The sequence below is a fragment of the Microtus pennsylvanicus genome, chromosome 2 (assembly GCF_037038515.1).
Source record: "Microtus pennsylvanicus isolate mMicPen1 chromosome 2, mMicPen1.hap1, whole genome shotgun sequence".
NCBI classification, from domain to species: Eukaryota; Metazoa; Chordata; class Mammalia; order Rodentia; family Cricetidae; genus Microtus; species Microtus pennsylvanicus.
In genome coordinates this window covers 143,048,201-143,074,134 of record NC_134580.1, presented here as the reverse complement: position 1 = coordinate 143,074,134, position 25,934 = coordinate 143,048,201, and the positions used below count along the sequence as shown (strand labels likewise).

General features: G+C 44.6%; 2 protein-coding genes across 4 annotated transcripts in view; both read left to right on the top strand.

Annotated features, from left to right (window-relative positions):
- Positions 1-62: 62 nt before the first annotated feature.
- Dpm1 (dolichyl-phosphate mannosyltransferase subunit 1, catalytic) lies at positions 63-20,614 on the top strand. The gene is made up of 9 exons (XM_075963156.1): positions 63-223; positions 3,271-3,370; positions 6,401-6,434; positions 9,329-9,405; positions 9,628-9,653; positions 12,905-13,000; positions 16,769-16,837; positions 19,216-19,330; positions 20,068-20,614. Exons 1-9 carry the CDS (start codon positions 63-65, stop codon positions 20,170-20,172), a joined length of 783 nt encoding a protein of 260 aa, XP_075819271.1. The 3' UTR covers positions 20,173-20,614.
- A 2,427-nt stretch (positions 20,615-23,041) lies between these two features.
- The window catches only part of Adnp (activity dependent neuroprotector homeobox), a 28,153-nt gene continuing 25,260 nt past the window's right edge, over positions 23,042-25,934 (top strand). The window contains exons 1-2 of one of the 3 annotated variants that reach the window (XM_075963152.1): positions 23,042-23,701; positions 25,515-25,689. The gene's annotated coding sequence lies outside the window, so the exon portion shown is untranslated. The remainder of the gene's footprint in view (positions 23,702-25,514; positions 25,690-25,934) is intronic. The other 2 variants (XM_075963151.1, XM_075963154.1) reach the window with 2 other exon arrangements.

Below are 25,934 nucleotides of genomic sequence, written 5' to 3'. Positions count from 1 at the left end.
GAATTTGGTACGCTCCACGCCGGTGACGCACTTCCGCTTCCGGTGCTTCGTGCAGACCTGTCATGGCCTCCACGGGGGCGAGTCGCCGCGGTGTTGCGTCTCAGCGGCCGCCGCAGGCCCGCTCCTCGCGACAGGACAAGTATTCGGTCCTTCTGCCTACCTACAACGAGCGCGAGAACCTGCCGCTCATCGTGTGGCTGCTGGTGAAGAGCTTCTCCGAGAGGTAGAAGAAGTTTCTCGCGCGTTGCCGGCCGCGGGCTGCGCGGCGGCGGTTGGCCGCGCGAGGGGACCCACCGAGGCCCGGCCTCGGCTCCCGCCAGAGCCTGCTCGAGGCTTTTCCCAGCGAGGAAAGCCGTGGCGGACAGCCCCGCGGCTGTCTCCCGTGCGTCTCTCCTTCCCGCTCAGGTCTCTGGCGAGATCTGGCCTCCGCTCCCCCACCCCCGCCTTTCTCGTGAAGGGACTGGCTCGGCTTTTACTTCGGGGGTGAGGCTGAAACCTGACCTCATCCCTCTCCAAGCGCTCACGATCGGCCGCCAGAGCCGGGCGTCCCGAGCCGGCGCTCTCACCCGCACCCCCGGGGCCTAGCGCTTACGTAAGCTTGATGTTTGCGTTGTCAGGGAAGTGCTGATGAGCAGGCAGAGAGCACCCTCGACCACCGCTGTTGTGGCACCGACATTAGGAACTGGGTCTTGTTAGTTTGTGTGTTTGAGCCTTGCTCAGTGCTAGGCAGTGTTCTACTGAGCCCATTCCTGTCCCTTAGAAACGGGAATTTTGACATTGGAAGTGTTACGCAATTTTTTATAAGTAAACTAAATAAAATGCCCCCTGAGAGCAGTACGGAGACAGTTGTTTGACGGGCAGATGAGTGTCATGATGCTTTGGTAATTTTGGGCGATCTTTTCCTATCAACGTACACAAACGTGATTTTGCAAGTTAGGTAGGATGCCATAGCAGAGCGCTGTTTATTTAGACTAGTCTTGTCAGAGAACACAGGTTGTTTCCAGAGCGTTTTGTTTGTTCGTTGACCTTTGCTTTTCAAAGACAAACTAGGACGCTGTGCCCATGTTGTCAACAGTAAGAAAAATGCCAAGCTGGGTGGTGCAAAGGAGGCAGAGGCAGACAGATTGTATGTAGCAGATTCAGGTTCACCTAGGGTTACATTAGCAGCCCCTGTCTCAGAAAAACAAAACAAAATGCTTGATGTGTAGTTTCTCTTTACAGAAAGCCCAACTCACCATACTGATTGGCAAAAACCATAGACAACCTTGTTTGTTTGAGACAAGATCTCAGAACTGCATAGTCCTGTCTGGCCTGGAACTCACAACAGCCTGCCTCCCAAAATGCTGGATGGGCCTGAAGGGTGCACCACCACTCAGGGCCAGGATTGCTGGGCTTGATGTTGTTATGTTGTTTGTCTATTTGGAGTCGCTGTTGTTTTTGTTTTGTTTTAGGTTTTGGTGTTTCGAGACAGGGTTTTCTTTTTGTAGCCCTGAAACTTATTCTTATAAACCAGGCTGACCTCAAACTTGGAGATCTACCTGCCTCTGCCTCCCAAGCGCTGGGATTAAAGGCTTGCTACCACCACTGGTCAGGCTTAGGAGTGCTCTTTTGATTATATCTGAATAAAAATCAGTTTGCATATAGTGGCCCTTCCATGGGTAATAGATATTTTTTTTTCGTTAGGTTTTATTTTTTAAATTGGTTCTGCCAGCTTTTTCCAAATTAGAGAATTTAACCGAAACATTTTAATATGCTTTGACTTTGTATGCTGATTTTACGGTATTTTTGCCCTGTTTAATTTATGAGTCCAACACTCTGTACCTCCCCACTCCAGTTCCCTGCTCCCTTTCATTACATTGTAACCTAGGTCTGGGCTGGAATGCCTCAGCTTCTGAAGTTCTGGGGTATCTTTTTTTTGTGGTTTGGGAGTCAATTGTGTTAGAGAATGGAACTCTGCCAATGAAGTGGATGTTCTGGAATCAAAATGAGGTTTAATAGGAATAGCTACATCTCAGATGTAGTTCTGGTTTTTTCATTTACCTGACCCTCTGGCTTGTTTGAAATCAGGAAGGGAGGAATTTTGCTTAAGAATGTCTTCACAGCAGACAGTGGTGGGCACGCTTTATCACAACACTCCAGACAAACAGAAAAGAGGGTATTGGTGGCATCAAGGCAGAGGCAGGTGAATCTCTGAGTTCAAGGCCAGCCTGGTTTCCAGGATAGGTTCCAAAGCTTTACAGAGAAACCAAAAAACAAACAAACAAAGGCTTCACTTTGTGACATACCTTTTTCCAAAATCAACATCTTTTTTGTTGTGGTCAGGGTCCCTACTCTGGTGTGTGTTGTGGGCTGGGTGTGTACACAGGCTAGCAGAGCAGAGAACACCTGCTGCCTTTCTCTTTCAATCTCCACTTTGAATTGTTTGAAACAGGGTCTTTCTTGGCTTATAACTTTTCTTATTTGGGGGGTTTCAACCTCCCACCCACCTCCAGTGCTGGAGTTACAGGAATGCTTAGTTATACCCTTTCTTGTAGCTGCTGGGGATCCAAATTCAGGTCCTGTTGCTTGTATAACAAGTACTCCCCATCTCTCCAGTCCCTGTTGTACCTGTTCTTGACTTTGAGGTTTTGTTTCTTTCCTGCCAAGTTTGCCAGAGCTAACTTTCACAACCTTTAACAGTCTGTTGTTTCCTGGTTGATTTCCAACCAAACAGGGGCAAGAGGAAGGTGTTGCTTCCTTTTCCTTCCCCTTTATGCCTTATAAAAGGGGGTGGGTGGGTAATGGTGATTATGTGTACATCAGGTAGGATTTATCCTCCAGACAATAAATGTTTATTGGTTTTTAGAGTAGAAACTATTCTGTGAACATAATGGAAAGTAAATTTAAGAGTGAAATAGCCATTCGGTGGTGGCTCATACCATTAATTCCAGCACTCTGTAGGCAGAGGCAGGTGGAGCGCCTTGTCCAGGACAGCCAGGGCTACACAAAGAAACCCCATCTTGAAAAACAAAATAAATAAATAAATAAATGTAAAATTAAGTCAGATAAATTCCAGATTTTTTTTTTAATGTCAATTTGCTAGTATCATTTAAAGTATTGTTTTGCTTTGTTTATTTTGAAATAGGATCTCTGGTATTGCAGGCTGTCTGTGAAAATCACTAGAGCTGAAATGATCTTGAATATCCTGACTCTCCTGACTTTCAACTTAAATTACTTAAAAATTGGAGAGATTATCACCCAACATTAATATAAATTTAAATTTTATTTTAGTGCGATCAACTATGAAATTATAATCATAGATGATGGAAGCCCAGATGGGACAAGAAAAGTTGCTGAACAACTGGAAAAGATCTATGGGCCAGACAGAATTGTAAGTCACAGACCCTTTCCTTTCTCTGTGGGGGGAAGGGTGGTAAGGAGCAAAGTCTGGAAAGAAGAGAGGCAACAGACCCTTTTGAGATCAAAATTATGTATCTGATATGTGGACTAGTGGTAATTTTACAACAAAAGAGTGGGCTTGACCTCTGGCTTTATGATGGATCTAAAGATAAATTTTCTTATAATATTGAAATAAGATACTGTGTTGGGTATGTTATAGAGCTGATCAGGAAATAGTTCTTGGGTTTCTGTCTTGCTCACTCCCTCCTCTGGGCCTGCATATGCTTTGTACACAGTGCTGCCTGCAGCTCGGAAATTGTAGGTAAGAAAGGTGATTGTTGGCAGAGAGACAGGAGTGACTTCAGGGCTTGAGGCAGTTACATTTCTTCCTATAGAATGATTGGGGGGAATACTTCCAGAATCTCAAAATCCCAGGCTTGACATCCTCACTCCACCATAGGCCTGTCCTCCTGAAGGAGCAACTTGGGCAGACACAGAGGCAAGTTTATAGTGGCTTCATGAATTTGATATTATTTTTTTTAAAAACAGAGTTAGATCTTACTAGAAGATATTCTTAATATAATTATTAAAAGGTGTTCTAAATTTAATTTGTAGAAGATATTCTTACTGTAGATTTTAAGTATGAGGGTGAGAGAGGGGTGTGTGGGCTGGAGAAAAGCTCTTGCTCTTCTATAAGGACCTGAGTTCAGATCTTAGTACCCACATCAGGCAACTCAGAGGTTCCTGTAACCCCAGCATGCAAACATACCTGTACACCTGCAAAGAAAGATACGGCGTAGATGTGGCTTCACTAACAGTTGCTGTGAATTGTACTTTGGATAGCTTGGACCAAAAGCACACAGTTGAATACAGATTTATAAAACATGTTTTGGTGTTAGCTGTGCAGTGTCATTTGTGTAGTTCATTACAGTCCAGGGTCTCTTGGTTTGCACACGTTGCTGAATGATTTGCTGTGGGAACCTGCCTTGTTCATTGTAGATGTTTAGTGGCATCTCTGGCCTCTACCCACAAGATGCCGTGTTAACAGAGGTTTCTGTCCTGCCCGGTCCCAAAGAAACACACAGAGGCCTACATTAATTATAAACTGGTTGGCCTAGTAGCTGAGGCATCTTATTAACTAAGTCTTACATCTTTAATTAGCCCATAATTCTTGTCTGTGTTAGCCACATGGTTTGGTACATTTTATCAGTGAGGCATTCTCATCTTGCTTCCTTTGCAGACTGAGCCTTTCCTCTTCCCAGAATTCTCCTGTTTTGGTCATCCCGCCTATACTTCCTGTCTAGCTGCTGGCCAATCAGCATTTTATTAAACAAATACAAGTGACAAATTTTTACAGGATACAATACTATTGTCCCACATCAATGCCAGTAGCAACTTCCCTCCCTTTTTGGCAACCTAAAATGCATGTGATATTGTTACATGTCCCCTTGGGGACAACATTGCCCCTTTCCTAGATAGAGAACCATTGTCAGAGAAACATAAGTCTCTGGAGACTCTCTGGATACTTGTCTTTTAAGAAATGGTAGTTGATCAACATAGAAAAACTCGAGCTTTTTCCCTATGGTACCGGGGAATTGGGCCTAGGGCCTCACACATGCTAGGCAGATGCTCTGTTCTACCATTTGGCTGTATCCCCAAACCTCTAGACAGGGTCTTACCACTAAGTTGTCCATGGTGGCCTCAATACATACCTTTCTGGATGTAGTGGTATACTGTTTTAATCCCAACACTCAAGAAAAAGGCAGAGGCAAGTGGATCTCTGAGTTCATGACCAACCTGATCTACACAGCAAATTTAAGGCAAGCCAAAGGTACATAGTCAGAACCTGTCTCAACAATAAACAAAACACAAGGAGAAAATTTGCATTTATAATCATTGTTTCCCTGGATAGCCAGACAGTCCTCCTTTCTCTTCCCATCCCCCTCAGGGCCCAGGCTGGCCTGAAACTCATTGCAATTCTGCTTCAGCTTCCCAGATGCTGGAATTGCAGGTCTAAACCTTACAACTATAACTAACATGTTCATGACTGTTTGTTTTTGTTGTTTTAGAGTTTTGTTTGTTTTAAGTTTGAGGACAGTTTTTTTAAGGTTTAAAAGAAAGACTTCAGGGTGGATAAACTGTAAGTCTTGGCAGCTGCATGGAAGAGGAAGATGGAGTAAAGGAATACAGAAGACAGAAAAGAGCTGCAGAGAGACTGTTGAACTGGCTGGCGTGATGACTACTTTCTTGCTTTGTTGTTAGATATAGGCATCCTAATGTCTGGGTTGGCTCAGCCTTTCTGAGCTTGAGCTCTTGCCTCCCAAACACTGGCACTGCTGATGTTACACCATAGTTTATACAGTGCTGAGGAGAGTGATTGCTGGTGTTACACTGTAGTCTACACAGTGCTGAGGAGAGTGATTGCTGGTGTTACACTGTAGTCTACACAGTGCTGAGGAGAGTGATTGCTGGTGTTACACTGTAGTCTACACAGTGCTGAGGAGAGTGATTGCTGGTGTTACACTGTAGTCTACACAGTGCTGAGGAGAGTGATTGCTGGTGTTACACTGTAGTCTACACAGTGCTGAGGAGAGTGATTGCTGGTGTTACACTGTAGTCTACACAGTGCTGAGGAGAGTGATTGCTGGTGTTACACTGTAGTCTACACAGTGCTGAGGAGAGTGATTGCTGGTGTTACACTGTAGTCTACACAGTGCTGAGGAGAGTGATTGCTGGTGTTACACTGTAGTCTACACAGTGCTGAGGAGGGTTCGGGTCTCCTTGATAGTGGGCTTCATCACCAGCCCCCAAACGCCTTTTTAACTTTGGGCAAAAATGTTGAATATACTCTGCTTCAGGGTCTAATAAAGTCAACTAATCTTTTTAAATGAGCTTGCACTTATAGTAACAAACTTAAGAAATGATCCTTGAAACTATAGTCTTGAGTATGCATTTATAGGAGTAAAAAAATTTAAAATATTTTTGTCTTTTTGTGTTGATATGTTGTTTCTTTTTCTTGCAGCTCCTAAGACCACGGGAGAAAAAGCTGGGCCTCGGTAGGTAGGGGCTTTAACCTTTTCCTGTTACCTGCCCTAGTCATATTTGCCACTGTTTACCCAGTTTAGAAAAAAACTCTAGTACAGTCAGCCTTGAGTGATCTCCACAACACCCTAATGGTTTCACTTGGGTTGCCTGTATCAATCAGGACTGACTCAGCAAAACATAAGCATTATAATTCGGTCCAAATCAGATATTTAGTACAGGGATTCTAGTTAACAAGGAAAACATTGTTCAGAAGCCTGATTTAAAGCTGACTAGTAAGGGGCTGGAGTGGGCAGGAGACTGGAGGGTGCAGAGGAGTAGGACTCAGAACCCTGGTTAGTTTAGAGGGAGGGAGCAGAATGTGGGGAGGGCGAAGGTGGGTGTGCAGCTGCTCAGCTGACGCTAGATGCCATGCAGAGGGGATTACTTAGATGTCCCTGGTTTCTCCTGGCACTCTTTACTTGTCCTCCCAAAACTCTGGAACACAAGGGATAAGAATCTAGGAAGTGGGGTTCTGTATAATGTAGCCTAGATAAAGGAAGAGCCCAGGAATGTGTCTGAGGGTGTACATCTGGGATCAGTATGTACTTTGCAAAGTCTTTAAATGGTAAGTCTAAAAGGTGATTATTTCTAAGAATGAAAAAGTTTTCACCTTAAACAGAACATTTTAGAGCAGTAATTCTCAAATCTTCCTAATTCTTTGACCCTTTAATACAGTTGCTCATGTTATGGCGAATCCAACCATAAAATTATTTCTTTGCTACTTTATAACTAATTTTTCTACTGTTACTAATTGTAATGTAAATATTTGATATGCAGGATATCTGATACTAAATCCTTGTTGAAAGGGTCATTTGACCCCCAAAGTGGTCGAGACCCACATGGTTTGAAAACCGCTCGTTGTTCTAGAGTATTTCAGATGAGCCCAGTGGTTCTGAGAGGAAACTTGAAATGCCTTCAATTCATAGTCCTTAACAGAGGAAGCTGTTATCCTGAGGTTGGGGACATGGCTCCGTAGTTAAAGAAAGTACTTGCCCGTACATGAGGGCCAGAGTTCAGATCTCCAGAAATTCTGGGTGTACATGGTGACTCACCTGTATGTAATTCAACCCCAGAACAAAGGAGTGAGACTAGCCATATCATTGAGCTCTGAATTTGATTGAGAGACTCTGCATTAATAAATGAGGTAAAAGAAGGATTGAGTATGACTTCGGATCTCTACATGCTTACACATGCATACCTCATTCCCACAAAGAGAGAAAGCATGCATACTTCAAACACACATGGATAAGAGAAAAGGAAAGGTTTCTGTCCTGAATGAACTTGCTAGCAGCATCAAATGCTTGAGCTTCTAAGTCCACAGATTCTCTGAGATTGAAATGATCTGGAAGATGCCACCAAAAAAGCCAGAGTTTTTGAACAATCAGTGAAAACATTAGAGTCAATCAGTCGGAGTTGTTAGGAAAGCTCAGCGCTCTAAGTGAGATGTTTGTGATGTTTTGTCTTTAGAACTTGTTTCTGCTTTCATTGATCTCTAGTAACTGCCCACACTGTGACACTAGCTTCTGTGTACAGGGTACAAGGATCAGATAAGGAATTTGGCATTTCTGTCACCTCAAACATGTCAGTTTTCAGTAGTTGGGACATTGAAAAGCCTCCCTAACCACGTTCGGTGGTGCATGTCTTTAATCTCAGCCCTCGGGAAGTAGATGCAGGTGGAATCTTTATGAGTTTGAGACTAGCCTGGTCTACATAACAAATTCCAGACAGCATAGTGTGAGACCCTGTCTCAAAAAAAAAGAAAAAAGTCAGGAAGTCTCTCATTTTGAAATGCTCTGCTGGTATCAGTCATCCCAACATAGCTAGTCAGGCAAGCCCTGAATGGGAGACTCTACACAGATATCACAGATATGGCAAAATGAGATAGCTGGGCCCCTGGCCACGTGCTCTCAGGGGGTCCTAATATACCTGACAGATTGCAGTTGACCTTCAGTAGACAGCCCCTTTGGAACCTGACTTGGAGTGGAGGGAAGAACAGGAGGGAAACTGGCAGGGAAATGAAACTGGGACCAGAAGGTAATGCCTAGAGCAACGGGAAGGTGGAGGCAGAGTAGTGAAAGATTGAGGTAGGGCTATACAGCCAGTGTGCCTTGTAGTCACAGTGGGGAGTCGCTGGCAGAAACAGGAATTCAGAGCCTTCCCTGGGCGTGAGTGGTGTAGTCAGACACCTGGTGCTAATTACTGCATAGTAGCTTGTTAGAGGGTCAGGAAGTGGGGGGGGGGAGGCAGGGGGGTCATTGGAATATATTTGAGGTTTAAGAAATAGATAAGATGGCATGGCTAGAAGCTGATGTGTACATATGGAACTCTGAGAAACCTGGCCTCTGTCTCAAGAAGACACTAAAGCGTTAGCAAGAAGGTTTGGTGTTTGGAGGTTATTTTTGGGTGGGGCGACAGGGAGCATAAACATATAATGATGTTTATATAATCTGAAACTTTGGAAGCTTGGCATGGTAGCTCTTAGCAGCTTGAGACTGAGGCAGAAGGATCTCCTGAGTTCAAGGAGTGAAACCCCCACCTAGACCCCCTCCAAAAAAGGAAGAGATTTTTGTATTAAAACTTTTTTTTTTTTTTTTTGCTATTTTTAAATATAGGGATGGTTGGGTTTTTGTTTTAAGTATATTGCCTCTATGTATGTCTATGCTCGTGTGCATGAATTGTCTGCAGAGTCCAGAACAGGGCAGCAGATCCACTGAAGCTGGAGTTACAGTGGTTGTGAGCTGCCATATCAGTGCTGAGACTAGAACCAGGTCTTCTGGAAGAGCAGCCAGTGCTCTTAACCACTAAGCCACCTCTCCAGGTCCTTCTGGTTATTTTTGTTAATGGGTCTAACTACTTTCATTTTTAGGAACTGCCTATATTCATGGAATAAAACATGCCACAGGAAACTATGTCATCATTATGGATGCTGACCTCTCACACCATGTAAGTGGCCTTTACCACTCTCTGTTCTGTTTTATTCTATGTTGAGCTGGTCTTACTATGTCATCTAGACTAGTCTGAAGGGTGCGGGGATTCCCCTGCTTTATCTGTTGAATGCTAAGATTATAGGTATGCACTACTGCACCTAGTTTGCCTTTCTTGATTAGGTGTTTATGAGACTTGTCATATGTTGCTGACTTACTGTTTATTCTTTCCAAATTTCAGCCCAAATTTATTCCTGAGTTTATCAGGTAGGTACTGTTTCTAGTATTTTTGGGGGGGGGGCAGCCCTTTTTTTAAATTTATATTTTACATATGAGTGTTCTACATGAGCACCCTGCATAGCAGAGGAGGGCATCCTATTACAGATGGCTGTACGCCACCATGTGGTTGCTAAGAATTGAACTCAGAGTCTCTGGAAGAACAGTCACTGCTCTTAACTGCTGAGCCATCTTTTCAGCCTTGTTTCTAATATTTCTAATACTAGAAATTTAAAATTCAGTTTGTTCATTTAAAATATACGTGCCACTTTAACTTTTCTATCAAAACTTAACTATAGAGATTGAAACTCATAAATACAGGCCTGTGACTAAATGACCTATGTTAGGAGCCGTTAGGAACCATCAGTGGGTGGTTCTATTCTCTTTTCTTTCAGGACATGGAAAAGATGAAGTCCTTGTTGTCTAGAATTAGGCTTGACTTATTATAGTCAAAGACCATAAACCATAGGATTTGGTCCAGGAGTACCAGGATTCTAGGCATCTTGATTCCACAGTGTAATCCCTCACTACGTTGTCAGTCAGCAGCCACAGCTTAAAAGAGGGAATTAAAGGAAACCATTTCCATGTGACCAGTAAAGCATGAGAGAAGTCCATCCTGTTGTGATCGTGAAGGTGCCTGTCACCGGTTAAGTCTGTCAGAGGTGGAGGCTTTTAAAGAACCAGTAAAATGATAAGCCGGACATATGCGATGCTGCTGAAGGAGGTGAGTCATAGACAGAGCCTCTCTAGGAAGTAATGTGGGAATACGTCAAGATGCATGAGCTTTGTCTTAGCCGTTTTAGTGTATTCCATTTGAAAGTCTAAGCATGCTGATTATTTTAAAGAAATTTTATTTGGGCATTACTGGTTGTGATTCTGTTGAGGTGAGAGACAGTGAAAACAGTCCCTGTCCTAGTCAGGTTTATATCGCTATGATAAACACCATGACCAGAAGCAACTTAGGGAGTAGAGGGTCTTGTTTCAAATTTTTTTGTTTTGTTTTGTTTTTTCAAGACAGGGTTTCTCTGTGGTTTTGGAGCCTGTCCTGGAACTAGCTCTTGTAGACCAGGCTGGTCTCGAACTCACAGAGATCCTCCTGCCTCTGCCTCCCGAGTGCTGGGATTAAAGGCGTGCGCCACCACCACCCGGCAAAATTTTTTTATTATACTATGTGAAGATATGTCACTGTGATTTGTTTACCAAAAAGCTGAATGGCCAATAGCTAGGCAGGAGAGGTTATGGGGGATTTTCGGGGAAGAGAGGAACTGAGGAGGGGAGGGGATGAATCTAGGCTCAGAAATTTTGCCAGTAAGACACAGGAAGTCAGACATATAAAATGGAGGAGTGGTAAAGAGCCACGTGACAGAATGTATATTAATAGAAACATGTTAATTTAACTTAGAGGAGCTAGTTGGGAGCAAGCCTGAGCCAAATTATTAGGGAGCTGGCGGTACCAAAAAAACTCCTGACGACAGGATTTATTTCATCTTGCATCCCAGGTCACATTCCATCACTGAGAAAAGTCAGGGCAGGGACTGAAACAGAAGCCATAAAGGAACACTGTATAACTGACCTTTTAGCCTGCTTTCTTGTGTACCCCAAAACTACTGCCCAGGGATGCCACCAGCCACATCAGGCTAGGCCCTTCCTCAGCAATCATCAGTCATGAAATGCCCCATTGGCTTGTTCACAGACCAGTTTGAGATGGAAGCATTTTCTTAGTTGGGGTTTCTTTTTTTCTAATGACTCTAGCTTCTATCAAGGTAATAAAAAACAACCAGTATCTGATCTGAATTGGACCATTTTTGCAAGTGTTAAAAATGAATGGGCTTGCCTGGCGATGGTGGTGCACGCCTTTAATCCCAGCACTTGGGAGGCAAGCAGATCTTTATGAGTTTGTGGTCAGCCTGGTCTACAAAAGCTAGTTCCAGGACAGGCACCAAAACTACAGAGAAACCTTATCTTTAAAAAAAAAAAAAAAAAAAAAAAAGAGTGGCTTGCTAGGCATAGTGGCACAAGCCTTTAATCCCAGCACTAGGGAGGCAGAAGCAAACAGAACTGATCATTGTTGTTCAGTGCCAGCCTAGTCAACGTAATATTCTAGGACAACCAGGGTTACATGGACCCTGTCTCAACACAGGGGAGAGGGAGTGGAGGGGGTGAAGTACTAGGCACAGCGGCAACGTCTGTAATCTCAGCATTGCTGAAGCAGTGTCCGCAAAAGTGCTATGAATTCAAGGCCAGCCTAGACTATATAATGAGTCCTTGTTTTTTATTATTTTTAGTGTTGTTTGTCCCAGTCTAAGAATTAGAAGGGTTTCTATTGATTTATGCTGATACATACTTGGATTCTAAGTTAATGATTACAACAAAACTCTTAGTGGGAAAATGGATATCTTGTTGTTTGGTATAAGGAACAACAACCTGGAGGTTCCTGGCCTTTCCTGCAGAAGAGGCCTGGACAGTGGAGAAGGGCTTGGAGCCAGCATGTGGTGCAGTCAGCAGATAGAATCCCTGGGCTCATGCTCCAGTATAAGAAAAATAAAGAGACTGGAGAGATGGCTTACTGGTCACAAGCACTGGCTGCTTTTCCTGAAGACCGAGTTCAATTCCCAACACCCATGTGGCAGCTGTAACTCCAGTTCCAGGAGACCCAGCTCCTTCTTCTGGCCAAACATGGTATGCTGACATGCAGGCAGACAGAACGCCAATACACATAAAACTTTTTAAAATTTTTAATAAAACTCACCAGTCAATGTTAGCACACACATTTAATTTGGGAGGCAGAGGCAGGTGGATCTCTTTGAGTTCAAGGCCAGCTTGATCTATAGAGCAAGTTCCAGGACAGGTAGGGCTACACAGAGAGACCCTGTCTCAAAAAACTTTTAAAAAATTTTTTAATAAAATTCAAGATAGTTTAGATTTGAAAGACTCATTTTGGACAGTTGAGATGTCTGCTTGACTTCGTGCTTTGCCTCTGCTTCCGTTAAAACGTGATTGTGAGGGGCTGAAGAGATGGCTCAGTGGTTAGGAGCATTGCCTGCTCTTCCAAAGGTCCTGAGTTCAATTCCCAGCAACCACATGGTGGCTCACAACCATCTATAATGAGATCTGGTGCCCTCTTCTGGCCTGCAGACATACACACAGACAGAATATTGTGTACATCAAACGTGATTGTGAGGTTTGTGAAGATGCCTGGTGAAAGCCTAAGAACTTTATCTGAGTTATCTTTTTTCCCACAGGAAACAAAAGGAGGGTAATTTTGATATTGTCTCTGGAACTCGCTACAAAGGAAATGGGGGTGTTTATGGCTGGGATTTGAAAAGAAAGCTAATCAGGTACATGTGTGTATGTGTGCATGTTACGTGATTTCTCTACAGGGAAACTATAAAAATAGATGGAATACTAGGATTGGATTACCACATTCAGGGCCTTTGGTGGGTTTGTAGGATCAGCCTATAACTGCTGACAAAACTTCCCAGATAAGGTCTTACTTACAGTTTTTTCTTTGCTAAGAGTTTTTCTTTGACTGTTTGGGGAGAAATCAGCACTGTTACTAGAACCCTTGATAGCCCTGGTCTGCAGTTTTGTATAATACAGTTTGGGAATAACTGTGTTTAGTAAACCCAGCACTTGATGATAGCAGCTTTTAAGTCAGACAGATCTTTTAAAATTATGTTTCTCAATATTGTGTTACCTTGTATATTTGCCTTTTTAAAGGTTTGCTCATCATATAGCCAGCATTCTAGTTTTCTGATACTGTCTGACAACCCATCTCCAAGTTGATTAGGATTCCATGGGCTGGCTGGCAGCCCCTCCACTACCTTCCCCTGGCCTTGCACCTGCAGCTCACTTTCTTCAACACAGGGTTGGCTAAGATAGCAGGTCACACACCAGGCGGTTGGTGCTATTGGTTGGCTGGGACATCTGAGTTCTGATGGCTGCTTCTGTGTGTGTGTGTGTGTGTGTGTGTGTGTGTGTGTGTGTGTGTGTGTGTGTGTGTTTTAGACAGGTCAGGGACATGTGCAACACAGATGTTTAAGTGTCAGGCACCTTCCACCTTATATTTTGAGATAGGGTTTCTGCCTGTCTTTCAGTGAGGATTCTGAGGATCCCACTGGTGTCTTAAGCATTTGAGGCCGGCACTTTTCTGCCTGAGCCATTTCCCCATGCCCTTCATCTACTGCTAGGGCTCAAGCAGTAGATCAGTGTTTCTATAAACAAATAGGGGAATAATAGTCTGGCTCTTGGTGTGAAAACCCATAAGAAACTTAGATATCCAGTGTACCCCACTCTGTCAGGGTGATAAGAAGGAGGGAGTTGTACCTACCAGTAATATCTTCTGCCACTGCCTCATCTAATTGAAGATTAGTTCACCTCACTTGTGGAATCTTGGGGTAGTCATTTAAAACATTTAAGAGACTTAATCTTCTGTGAAATACAGAGATTGGATAAGTAGTAGTTTTCAATACTGCTAAACACTAAAATCTTAGAAGGAGAGGAACACTCAAACCAATTCTACAGACTATATGACTGGGAGTCTCCAGAGGTTGGAGGCAGGCTCAGCTGAGGCTGAAAATGAGTTATATTAATCTCTAAAGGCATTTTGAACTTGGTCATTCATTCATTAACCTCTTAATTCAAATTAGGGAAGTCTAATCATGAGTACACCTTTTAGTCATGGCATTTAGTTGTATCTGATAATAGTAGTTACTATCTGTACTGTATAGGCTCTTGGTCTCCTTAGTGTGGTCCATAATGAATTCAAACACAAACTGAGTGACTTAACACATTTTTTTTTTTTTTTTTTTGGTTTTTCGAGACAGGGTTTCTCTGTGGCTTTGGAGCCTGTCCTGGAACTAGCTCTGTAGACCAGGCTGGTCTCGAACTCACAGAGCACAAAGATCCGCCTGCCTCTGCCTCCCTAGTGCTGGGACTAAAGGCGTGCGCCACCACTGCCCGGCTGACTTAACACATTTTAATCAAAACATTCTAATTCAAGGTCATACAAGGATTCCACTCATTCATTAAAAATCCACCATCACTGGGCAGTGTGCCAGGTGCCTGTTGTCCCCCTTCCCATATTCAGAGGCTGAAGCAGGAGGATGACTTAAACACAGGCTTTTGGTACCAACTTGGGCAGCATAACAGGATTCTGTCTTAAATAAATAGAAAATAAAACAAAATAGAAACATTGTTTGGGGGCTGAAGATGATCACCTAATATATAGGAAGCCCTGGAAGTCCCTAGCATATCAACTACATGTAACAACCCATTTCTATAATCCAGACACTGAAGTATGGGCAGGACTAGCCTGGGTAAAAGACCTTGTCTTACACAAAACAAAAAGCCCAAACCAAAAATAATCTTACACAGTAATACAGACTTCTGTCTTCAGTAGTATTCTATTGCTGTGAAGAGACACCATTAGCATAACAAATTATAAAGGAGGGCATTTAACTGAAGGCTTGCTGACAGCTAATGATCATCATAGCAGGAAGCATGGCAACAGGCAGGCCTGCAGGTAGGCAAGTTGGAGCAGAAAGAACAAGACAGACTGACGTGAGCTTTTGAAACCTCAAAGCCCACCCCTAGTGACACCCTTCTCCAGCAAGGCCACACCTCCTAATCCTTCTTGAACTGTTCTATCAACTAGGAACCTAGTATTCAAATGTATAAATCTGTGGGGTCATTCTCTTTTAAATACCACAACTTTATTCTCATTTAAAGTACCACAACAGTGAAACATAAGCTCTCTAAAGCTTCTGTTTTTTTTTGGGGGGGGGCACTGTGTCTTGGAATAGTATCACAGATATTAGATGCAACTGAAAACTGGAAAAATGTTCATTGGTAACCATCATCCCAGCTGCTGTCTCTAACATCATGGGGTGTGTGTGTGTGTGTGTGTGTTTCTTTGGTTTTTTTTTTTTTTTTTTTTGGTTTTTCGAGACAGGGTTTCTCTGTGGCTTTGGAGCCTGTCCTGGAACTAGCTCTGTAGACCAGGCTGGTCTCGAACTCACAGAGATCCGCCTGCCTCTGCCTCCCTAGTGCTGGGATTAAAGGCGTGCGCCACCACCGCCCGGCCTGGTTTGGTTTTTTTTTGAGATAGGGTTTATCCGCACCATTTGAAATGCTAATATAGCAGTGGGGTCTGTTAGTCTAGAGCCATTCTTGTGGATTGAGTGTTTGCTACCTACAAATTCCTATGTTAAATGAGACCCTCCACCCCCACCCCAGTGTTTTGGAGTCTTTGGAAGCTGATTAGTTTGGAAGATAATGGGATGACCCCTTTGATGGAATTAGCACCACCCCACCCACTTTTCCAGCACCTTGCTTTTTTAATTTCTCTCCAAAAACCAGGAGAATACATTTTCAGTTTAAGTCAGTGTATAATGTATCAGAGTACAATGTATGGTATCCAGATACTACCTGGAGCACACCCCACCGCCCATCCCGCTTTTATGCTGTTTTTCTTCAGAGTTTGTGATCCTCCTGCTTTAGCTTCCTGAGCCACTACCATTGTAGCCTTGAGCCACCATGCTAGATGTAAAGTTAGTCTCTGCTGAAATCTGAAAAAGACACTTCTTATGAAACTTTTATCTTTTTCTACCCACAAACTTTATCAAATCTTTTCTGTCAAAGCATTTATGGGTTCAAATGACTTATTTTTCTTCCTATCTAAAGTTCGATTTGGGATAGGGAATGAGTTTGTGTGTGTGTGTGTGTGTGTGTGTGTGTGTGTGTGTGTGTGTGTGTGTGTGTGTAAGAAAGAGAGACTCGAGGTCTCTTGTAACCCAGGCAGTCATTACCACCACTGTCCATGCAGTGCTGGGGATGGAGCCCAGGCCTTTGTGTATTTATGCTGGTAAGCAATCTCCCCCCTGAAGGCAGGGCAGTCATTTTCTGGTTTCTTCTCTATCTTACTTTCTTACTTACAAAGGTAAAAATCCTACTCTTTCCTGAAAAGTGTCAGATCTCATTGCACTGTTTTAAGAGAATTAACTTTTGTGTGAAACTGATATCACAGTTACTAATGACTAGCATTTGTGACATTGTTTCTCTTGTTGCTAAATATATTAATAAGGAAAATCTGATTCATTTGGCAGCCGTGGGGCCAATTTTATAACTCAGGTTTTGCTGAGACCAGGAGCGTCAGACTTAACAGGAAGCTTCAGGTACAGTATTTCTTCTATATCTAAAACTTTTCCCTTGATTCCTTGCATTAAGAGGCCAAGCAGTGGTCACACATACTTTTAATCCCAGCAGACCTCTGTGAGTTTGAGAACAGCCAGGGCTACACAGAGAAACCCTGCCTCGAAAACCAAGAAAGAAAGAAAGAAAGAAGGAAGGAAGGAAGGAAGGAAGGAAGGAAGGAAGGAAGGAAGGAAGGGGCTGTTAGGAGAACTGCTTTCCCAGCTGAGCATGTTAATCCCAGTATGCAGGAGAATCTCATAGATTGAGGCCAGCCTGGTTTACATAGTAAATTGCAGGACAGCCAGGGCTACATAGAGAGACCCTGTCTCAACATCCCACACCCCCAAAAAAGAGCTTTTCTTCCACAGTGACTGGTCAGCAGACTGGAACTCCAGAGAACCTTGTTAAAGGCAGTGTGTTAGACTCCTGCTTTCCAAGTCAAATATAGGGCTTTGGCATGCTTGTTTACCTCAGTGCTGGGCTTGGCTGCCCATTGGAAGCATGGCTATTACTGGTGCACTCTGGAGAACAGCATGTGCATATCCCAACCACAGCATCCTTTGCAGAAAAGCCTGCAGCCCTTACCATTCCTGCTTTTCTATAAATGAGTTTGTGTAGTCTGTTTTATCCATGCTTAAAATCTAAAAGATACAGGAGCCTAGGGTAAGACTGGAGGAAGAGTTGGTATCTAAGTCACTTTCTTCCATTGATCTTCAGAGAATATAGCTATGCCAAATTGTCACTTCAGTGTGTGTGTGTGCACAGGAGAGAGACTTAAAATCTAAAAAGAAGTTGTAGCCCTCCTGCCTACAGTTTTAAATAAATAAAACCCCTTCTAAAGACTCATGCCTCCTGCTGCTTGGATTTCCTGAACAGAAGAATTGGATTCTATTCCCCACGTGTCTTCCCCATCTGTATTGGCGTAAGATAAATGAAATGCAGATATTAAAGAATATTTACCACTTTAATGATAAACTTACAGAACCGAAGTTCCAGCGTAGTACAGGAGGTAGGAAGGAAAAAGGGCTGAGCCGCCTCCCCACGGCGCCCATTTATTGGCAGGCATTCGCCCGAGGCAAACCCCGCCCCCTAAAGGGGCTGTCTTAACCCTACACCCATCTTACTTTATAAACTGGTGAGCCACTTGTTTGAATATCAAGGTGTGCTTGACCTAAGGGATTTGCATACAGCGAGTATTGTGACCTCAATTGTTCTCAGATGTCTGCAGGCTGGCCTCCATCCTGTGATGCCTAGTCTAACCTAGCTCACCTATAGTATTAGCTGCTTTTCCTGGGGCTATCTCATTGTCCTCAGGACCTTAACCCTTGTAGTCAAGCCTGCTAACTGCTGGGCTGTTCATCACCTTGGTACACATGTCATAACTTCACCTCTCAGTTCTGCCACTCCAGCATGTCCACTTCAAAAGTAATTTCAAAAGTACTGGTGCTGCCGGGCGGTGGTGGCGCACGCCTTTAATCCCAGCACTTGGGAGGCAGAGGCAGGCGGATCTCTGTGAGTTCGAGACCAGCCTGGTCTACAAGAGCTAGTTCCAGGATAGGCTCCAAAACCACAGAGAAACCCTGTCTCGAAAAACCGAAAAAAAAAAAAAAAAAAGTACCGGTGCTTGTGTATCGGGTGACTAATTTACCATATTTCATAATTTCTGATAGTATAAATCTCAAAAGGACATTAAGAACTATAGTGGTATATTTGTGTTTTAATAGGTAAGGCTTGCCTGAAGATCAGAGGACAAAGCAGCCACACTGGTCAACCATACAGGCCAGGGAGTGGTGGCACACACCTTTAATCTCAGGACTCGGGGAGACAGAGGCAGACAGATCTCGGTTAGTTCAAGGCCACCCTGCACTACACAAGATTGAATCTGTCTAAAAGAGAAACAGAGCTCACCCAAAAGTGATTCCAGCACAAGGGAGGTAGAAACAGGAATGATATGGCTAGGCAGAGAGAGGAATATGAATGGGGAAAGATAGGAAGTCAGTGGAGTATGGAGTTTGAGGATTTGTGGAGACAAGCTCTCACCCCTTTGGTCTGAAGATTTGGTAAAGTTAAAAGGTCTCTCTAGTGGCTTGGCTGCTTTGCTTTTCTGTTCTTCAGGTTGGACCCCAATATCTGTCTCTAGGGTTTTATTATTTTTGCTACAAATAACTCATTTTCAAAAGTATTCCAGGCTCCTAGCAGGTACTTCTTGCCCAAGACACATGATCACAAACTCTAAGAACTTGTCTATGCAGCAGGGACTACTGAGTTTTAGATTATAGACACCAGTGAGTTGTGAAAGTTCAGGATCTGGATGATAGGAACATGTCCATATGTTCATAAATATTCTGTTTTCTTACAGATTATACCGAAAAGAAGTTCTACAGAAATTAATAGAAAAATGTGTCTCCAAAGGATATGTCTTTCAGATGGAGATGATCGTTCGAGCAAGACAGTTGAATTACACCATCGGTGAGGTGAGCGATTGTTCTGTGTCCTACTCCCCAGAAACAGGTTTACAAAAGCACAGCTTTCCTAGTGCTGAGTTATCCATGTCTTAGACTTCTAGTTATTTGGAGTGTCCATATACTACAACATGAACATTCAGATGGGTGTGTCTGACCTACTGCGATTTATACCAAGGTGTGGTTTCTTGTACCTCCTCCTTCAGAATAGTTAACTTGGCAGTATGAGCTCCTTGCTGCTTTTCTTTTTAGTAAATGTCCAGAGTTACAAAGCACCAGCTGGAGGCAAGGTTTCAGGCTGGGTGCTGAGTTATTGGAGACAACCTCATATCTAATTCCAAACCCTTACTCATAGCAAGAAAAACAGCCCCTCCCAGAATGTCTCTTCTTGATGAACATTAGGAAATGTGTAATTTAACTCTATCGTGATCGTTAAATTGAAGTGAGAAAAAAAGTGAAGTCATTTTTTTTTTTTTAGTGTGGTTTTTCTGGAAATACAACCTGACATTTGAATGGACAACATCATATTGGGGAATCAGTGCTCCTCAGACAACTATAGATTTGGGTTAGATGGCTTAGTTTTAGATAATGAATATGCTAAAGGTCAGTTACTTGAAGAACTAAGACTGTCAGTGTCCATGTCGGACTGGTGCTGTGGGTTGAGGCTTTGCTCTTGTAATGCTGTAACCCTAATTGGTGACATCATCACTTGAAGACTGACTTTAATGTATGTGTATTTTTTTAACCAGGTTCCAATATCATTTGTGGATCGAGTTTATGGTGAATCCAAGTTGGGAGGAAATGAAATAGTCTCTTTCCTGAAAGGATTATTGACTCTCTTTGCTACAACATAAAAGAAACTATTCACTTAAAGGTTCTGTGTTCATTTCAATTAAAAGAAAGAGAAGCTCAAATCACTGATTTTTATCAATGTTCTTTTAACACATGAGCCAAAGGTAAGGTGCATTTCCTACAGATCATTTCTCTGGAGAAATTCCATTTTATATTTTAAATTAAAATTTAAAGCTATTGGTTTAATGAGCAGTGCTCTCAATTTTCATGTACATTGTGCTGTATTAAGACCTATAAATAAATGTATATAGGTTTTGTGTAAAAAAAAATGTTGCTGCTTCCATCAGATATGTTTGTGTGAAGTTTCTATGAAAAAAATATGAAATACTCTGTAAAACTAGGTTGATGTTCTTTCTACCTAGATACTAGAAGGGGAAGGTTATTACATTTATAGGCAGTTTATGTATGAACTGGAAAAAATAAAATAAAATCTCTGACCTTAAAGTACATCTCAGATTTCTGAAACAGATAAAGTAGTGCTCTCTGCATGCAGACTTAGCCTGGTGAGAATGCTTGTCCATTGAAAGCAAACTGCAAAGTGTACATTATGAGGTGGAAAAGAGCTTGGCAGCAGTTGGCTCAGAGCTACTGTTCTGTTTTTTCCTTTTGAGCACTAACTTCTGTTGGAAAGAATATTTTATCTTGTTTTATCTCAAAATGCTTGTTTTTACATTATTTCAATATCTCAACAAACTTGCCACCATAACACAAATGTGTACTATTTTTCTTCATCCAGGAAAATGTTCTACTTGTTAAAATGAAAGATAAGTTGCTTCATGCAACTGGGGCAAGTACTCCATTATCAACCTTTTCTAACTCTTAAAAGTCAGTGAATTTCTATCTGTAGCATAGTTTCAGGTCATGTAACATGATTTAGGTTTTGAATAAATACATGAGATAGATTGCCTGTCCCTTGCAAGAAATCTGCCTCTAGGTTACTTGATGATCAAATTTAGTGAACAGAGTCCAGGTACCATAGACCCCAAGCTGACTTCCAACTTCATCTGTAGTTGACTGGTTTTGAATTACTGGTCCTCTTGCCCTCTTGAGTGGTGGGATTATGGGTGTGTATCATGATTTAGACACAATCTGGATATCTGTTTTCCCACCTTACTTTGGCTGCTAAAGAAATTGAAAGTCTTAATGTTCAATTCCCTCTTTCTGGGTGATTGTAACAGGAATGACTATTGATTAAAATCTTATTTTGAGTATTAAAGTATGCCAAGTAGTCCCATAGCTGGCCTCATAGCACAAATTCCAATAAAGGCCACTACTGTGTTCCCCTTTGCCAAAACCTGTTGAGTATCCATGGGGAAGTGACTTCTTCATCCCTAATAACTAGAAGTGCTAAGGAATCTATCTATTCTCTTGAACCTTTCATTAAGTACTCAATGTCAAGTACATGGAGCCGAAGTTAAGTAGCCACATCAGTCACTGTAGAGACAGCAGTGCTACCACACATCTCATTGCAGCAGAGAACTCTGGTCTTCTTCGGTGTCTCAGTTCTTAGCTTCACAATCACTCTGTCACTGCTGGAGTCTGACTGGGCAAGTTTGAGCAGTGAACACCATTTAGAGGAGAATGCTGCCTAATTTTTAAACTGCATTTTTGAACTAATTCTGGTGACGTCTTTTTTTTTTTAACCCCTCCATCTGAATCCAGCACCTTTTGTGCTTCAAAGGCAGTGATGAAATCCAGATACTCTTCATACTGGTGGTGTCACCGTAGGAAATCTGAGGGTCTAAGGAAAGCTAGAGCACAATGTACTTTGCCTATTTCATATTCCTTTTGCCTATCTTCTACATTGTGTAGGTTCCAGAGCTCTAGGCCTTTGATGAAAGGCCTTGCCCCACCCCTTTTAAACAACTTCTATCCCTTGTTTTCCTTTGAGGCATTGACTATGCTTTTAAATATATATTGTAATACCTGCAGAAAATAATAGTTTCGGATGAAGGTTTGTTCTACTTCCTAACCAAACTCTTAGACACTGAGCTGTATCTAGTTTGTCAGGCTCTTCCATATTTGTAATTTAAAGAAGTGTGGAGCCCACCTATAGGGAAAAAAAGTGGGTGTGGCCAGTCCTTCACAACTTCACTTGCTACTTTTCAGAGCGTTTACACTAGGGTAATTACTGTTCATTTAAAGTGGACTCAAAGATGTTGACGTTAACATGGTGTGTTGGTTGGGGCAGATCCAAAGAGACAAAGTCAACAGTCCGTGTATGCCCAAATTATAGGAGAACTATGACTACAGAGGGTGAGCGCCAGAACTTTCCATCCTTAGGCATTGCCAATCCAATGGCCTCAACTCTTTTAAGTCAAGAAATGGCCGTCTGATGACTCGGAAGAATATCTTGAGCCCCTGTCCATCTATTATCCCACAACAGTCCACTGGAAGAGTTGACGGCCCCAGAGCTATGTCATCTCAAGAGAATGTGTGAAGCACGAGGGCATCACACCTCGTTTAAGACTGGAGGCATCGGGCTCAACCCTTCGCCTTGCCTCAGCCTGTGAGAGCACGCTCTGTGAGCACGTGGAGCTTCGGGGCTGCCCGTGCACCCTCCCTCCAGATGTAGTCCAGGCCCAGATGGGCCCGCGCAGGGATCCCCAGCACAGCCACCTGACTGATTGTGCTGCGGCCCACTGCTTCTGCCTCCGCCGGCGGCGCTGCGGCCAGAGGAAAGCACCCAAGAGCGCACTGCGGCCATTATCCACGGCGCCTCCTAGTGGGTCAATGGCAAATCCTCCAAGTTCTCGCGAGAGCTCCCCCTCAGTGGGGATTATATAATCTCCCCAGGCGAGGCTGGGGTGCTGAAGGCACCCGCCCATAAGAGAAGTAGGGGTCCGCGCAGCAGAGGGCCGGAGTGCAGTCCCTGGGGGGTCCCCGTGCAGGGGGGCGCTGGCTCCCACCGCCCCCCCCACTAAGCTGGACAATGAGTCCTCTTATGCTAATGAGGGTCTTACGTCACTTCCGCTCTTTCTCGGCCGCCATTTTGGCTAGGGCAGGTTCGGGGACTCGCTCCGAAGCGCTTGTATTGTCTGCTGAGGGGAGACGCGGGACCAGCCCCCTCCCCCGCCCGCCGCAGCCGCCACCACCACCGGCCCGGTCTACCCGCCGCCGCCGCCGGGACCCATGAGCTGAGCGCCCGCCCCCCGGCCGCCGCCATCTTGGCCCCCTCCCCCTCCGCGCCGCGCTCGGGGGGATTTGGCGTCTCCTCAGACACAGCTCCCTCTCTCGGTCCCCGCCGCCGAGGAGCCGCGCGGCTGTCGCCGCCCGCCCGCGACGGTGAAGCCGCGGCCCCACGCCCTCCGCCGCCCTCCGCCCCTCCTTTGTCTGCACTGCCCGCGCCGCCGCCCGCCGCTCTGCTGCGCCCGCCGCGCCCCCCGGCAGCAGCCGCGGCCGCGGCTCGAGCCGGAGCCCGCGCGCGACGAGGCCCCGGGCGCGTCCTCGCCGCCATCGCCGTGCCGCCGCCCGCCCGCCGCCGGGCCCCGGAGCACGCCGGCCCCGCGCACGCCTCGAGGCCGAGCCAAGGTAAGCCCGTGGCCCTGCCCTGCCAGCCTCCGGCCCCGGGCGCGGTCATTGTACTTCGCGCGCACACACCGCTCTGGACCGGCCTCTGCCCTCCTGCAGCCCGACCCCCTTCTCCGCCCCGCGAGGCCGCCGGCCGCCCGAGGCTTTTGCGGCTGGTGGCATCTTCCCGCACCCCGCCCCCAGCAGTACCCCGCTCTCTCGTCCCCCCAGAACTAATCCCCTCCCGCCCCTTCCCCCCCCACACACACGCACGCCCCCAGCCCCCGGAACCTGCCTTCTGCCAGGTCTGCCCACCCTAGGCTTGGGGGGGAAGGGAAAGGCCCGGGGGGCGGGGAGTGCATGGCACGGAGTGAAAGTCTTTGCCACCCCAACAACATGCCAGCTTCCCTCCCATCCTGCCAACCACAGTCCTTCACCAGTCCTGCTCTCAATCTCAGCCTCCTGGTCAGCACTGCCTCTTTAGAGCTTTTCTGAGCCTCAACTTTGCAGTCAGAAAATGGAAATCCAGAAAGCCGCGAAAAGATGTTTGTCGAATGCAATGAATGGGGAGTAGTTCTTTGAGCACCCTCTTATTCGCCGCCTCTTTCCTCTGGGCTGCCTACCCTTCTCTCCCCCCACCCCCCAACCTGGATGCCTGTCTGGTAGAAAAGGCGCGATTGCTTCTCTTCCTCTTCTGTCTAAGATCGGGCTCTGGAGTCTAATACCCATTTTAGCCTCGCTCTCTGCCACACACCCCAAGTATCTTCTCAGTGCTCTTCAACCACTAGTTCCTCTGGACAGTTGTTGTCATAACCCCATTTCACAGACAAAGGCTTAGGAGGGAAAAAGAATTAGACTGTTTCCTGTGTTAGCCATTTTAATGCTGTCCAGCCCCAGACGCCCAGTTCCCATCCCTGATGTTTCTTGTGCCTGTATCTTGAACCTTCAAAATGGTGTGGGGGGGGTCTCTTGGATAGCTTTGTACAGTTTCTTTATAAATCTGCATTGTTGCTTCTGGTTTATGGCCATGAAGAAAATATCAGCCCCCACCCAAAATGCACCGCAGCCAAGTCGGTTAAAGGCAGTGAGTGTTGGAGTCAGTAGGGGGCGCATTCTCTGCACTGGGTAAGGCTGCAGAGTGGGGGGAAGGGCCCCAGAACTAGAACAGGATGTGCCTAACAGCGCCTTCTACAGACCACGCGAAAATGGGCCCAGCAAGACTTGCACTTGAGCTGACAGCAACATGGCGAAGGATTAAGTCTAAAGAGAGATTTTCTTTAAGAAAGTCACTTCAACGTTTGGAAAGTTCTTTTTTACTCTTTCCAAACTATTCACCCTTAAACTTTGGTTGCTGATCAGTCATCTTGGTGCGCATCCTTAGGTCATAGGTTCCCTTTCTCGAGAATCCTTTCACCTTAAGGTTGGAATGTGTCGACTTCTCTTTTCTAGGCCAGATGGTAAAGGGGGTTGTTTAAAGCCTGCAAGTAATGGGCTTGAAGTATCACTGGTCAGTCCAAATCTCTCCAACTCTTTTGAGAGTGAAATGTCATTCTTGAGAGGTTTTTTGGGGGTGGTGGTTTTCATAGCCATGAGAGATGGGTGTCATGATTTGCAAAGCTTTGTTGGTAAACATCAGGTCCCCATTGAGTTCTTCATTGTCCAACTTAGTAGAGTTGATTGCAAATTTTTGTTGCCTTCCAACTTCAGCCTTCCAGCAGTACATTATCTCAGAAGCCAACGGCCTTTGCAAGTGTTGACACCAGTCTTGGTGCACACCCACTTTTTTAGGGTGTGTGGATTTCTGTAGATTTTACTCCTGTTGTTATTTCCATAGGTGTGGGATGCACCGTACGAAACCTAGGCCCAAACTTTTACATCGTGATGCACAGGGTTGCACTTTTTGTACTGAACTGATAGGTGGCCTAGTGGGTATTCCCTGTACTGCCATTTTGAGGATCTGGACTTCATTTCCCGCTTTGCTCTTTGGACTACATTGTCAATTCACACCGGTGGGTATATCATTTTGGAGGGTGGGGACTGCAGCATCTGGGAAGCTGGAGACTTCCTCCTTGGTCACCACCAAACCTACACTTCCAAAATTTCAGCTTAGCACGTTCCTCAAGGAACCACTTAGAGCTGGTTGCAGTAGTAGGTTCTGAACATTTAAGAAATACAGCTCTTTTAAGAGAAAATTTTAACTTGATGGTGGCATTATAGTCATTTGCTTTCTGCACGATTGGACATAGAGTTTTAA

Coding starts and splice junctions, on each gene's coding strand:
- Dpm1 (XM_075963156.1), top strand. CDS start 63: ATGGCCTCCACGGGGGCGAGTCGCCGCGGTGTTGCGTCTCAGCGGCCG. Junction 224..3,270: donor GTGAAGAGCTTCTCCGAGAG/GTAGAAGAAGTT, acceptor ATTTTATTTTAG/TGCGATCAACTATGAAATTA. Junction 19,331..20,067: donor TGAATTACACCATCGGTGAG/GTGAGCGATTGT, acceptor TTTTTTAACCAG/GTTCCAATATCATTTGTGGA.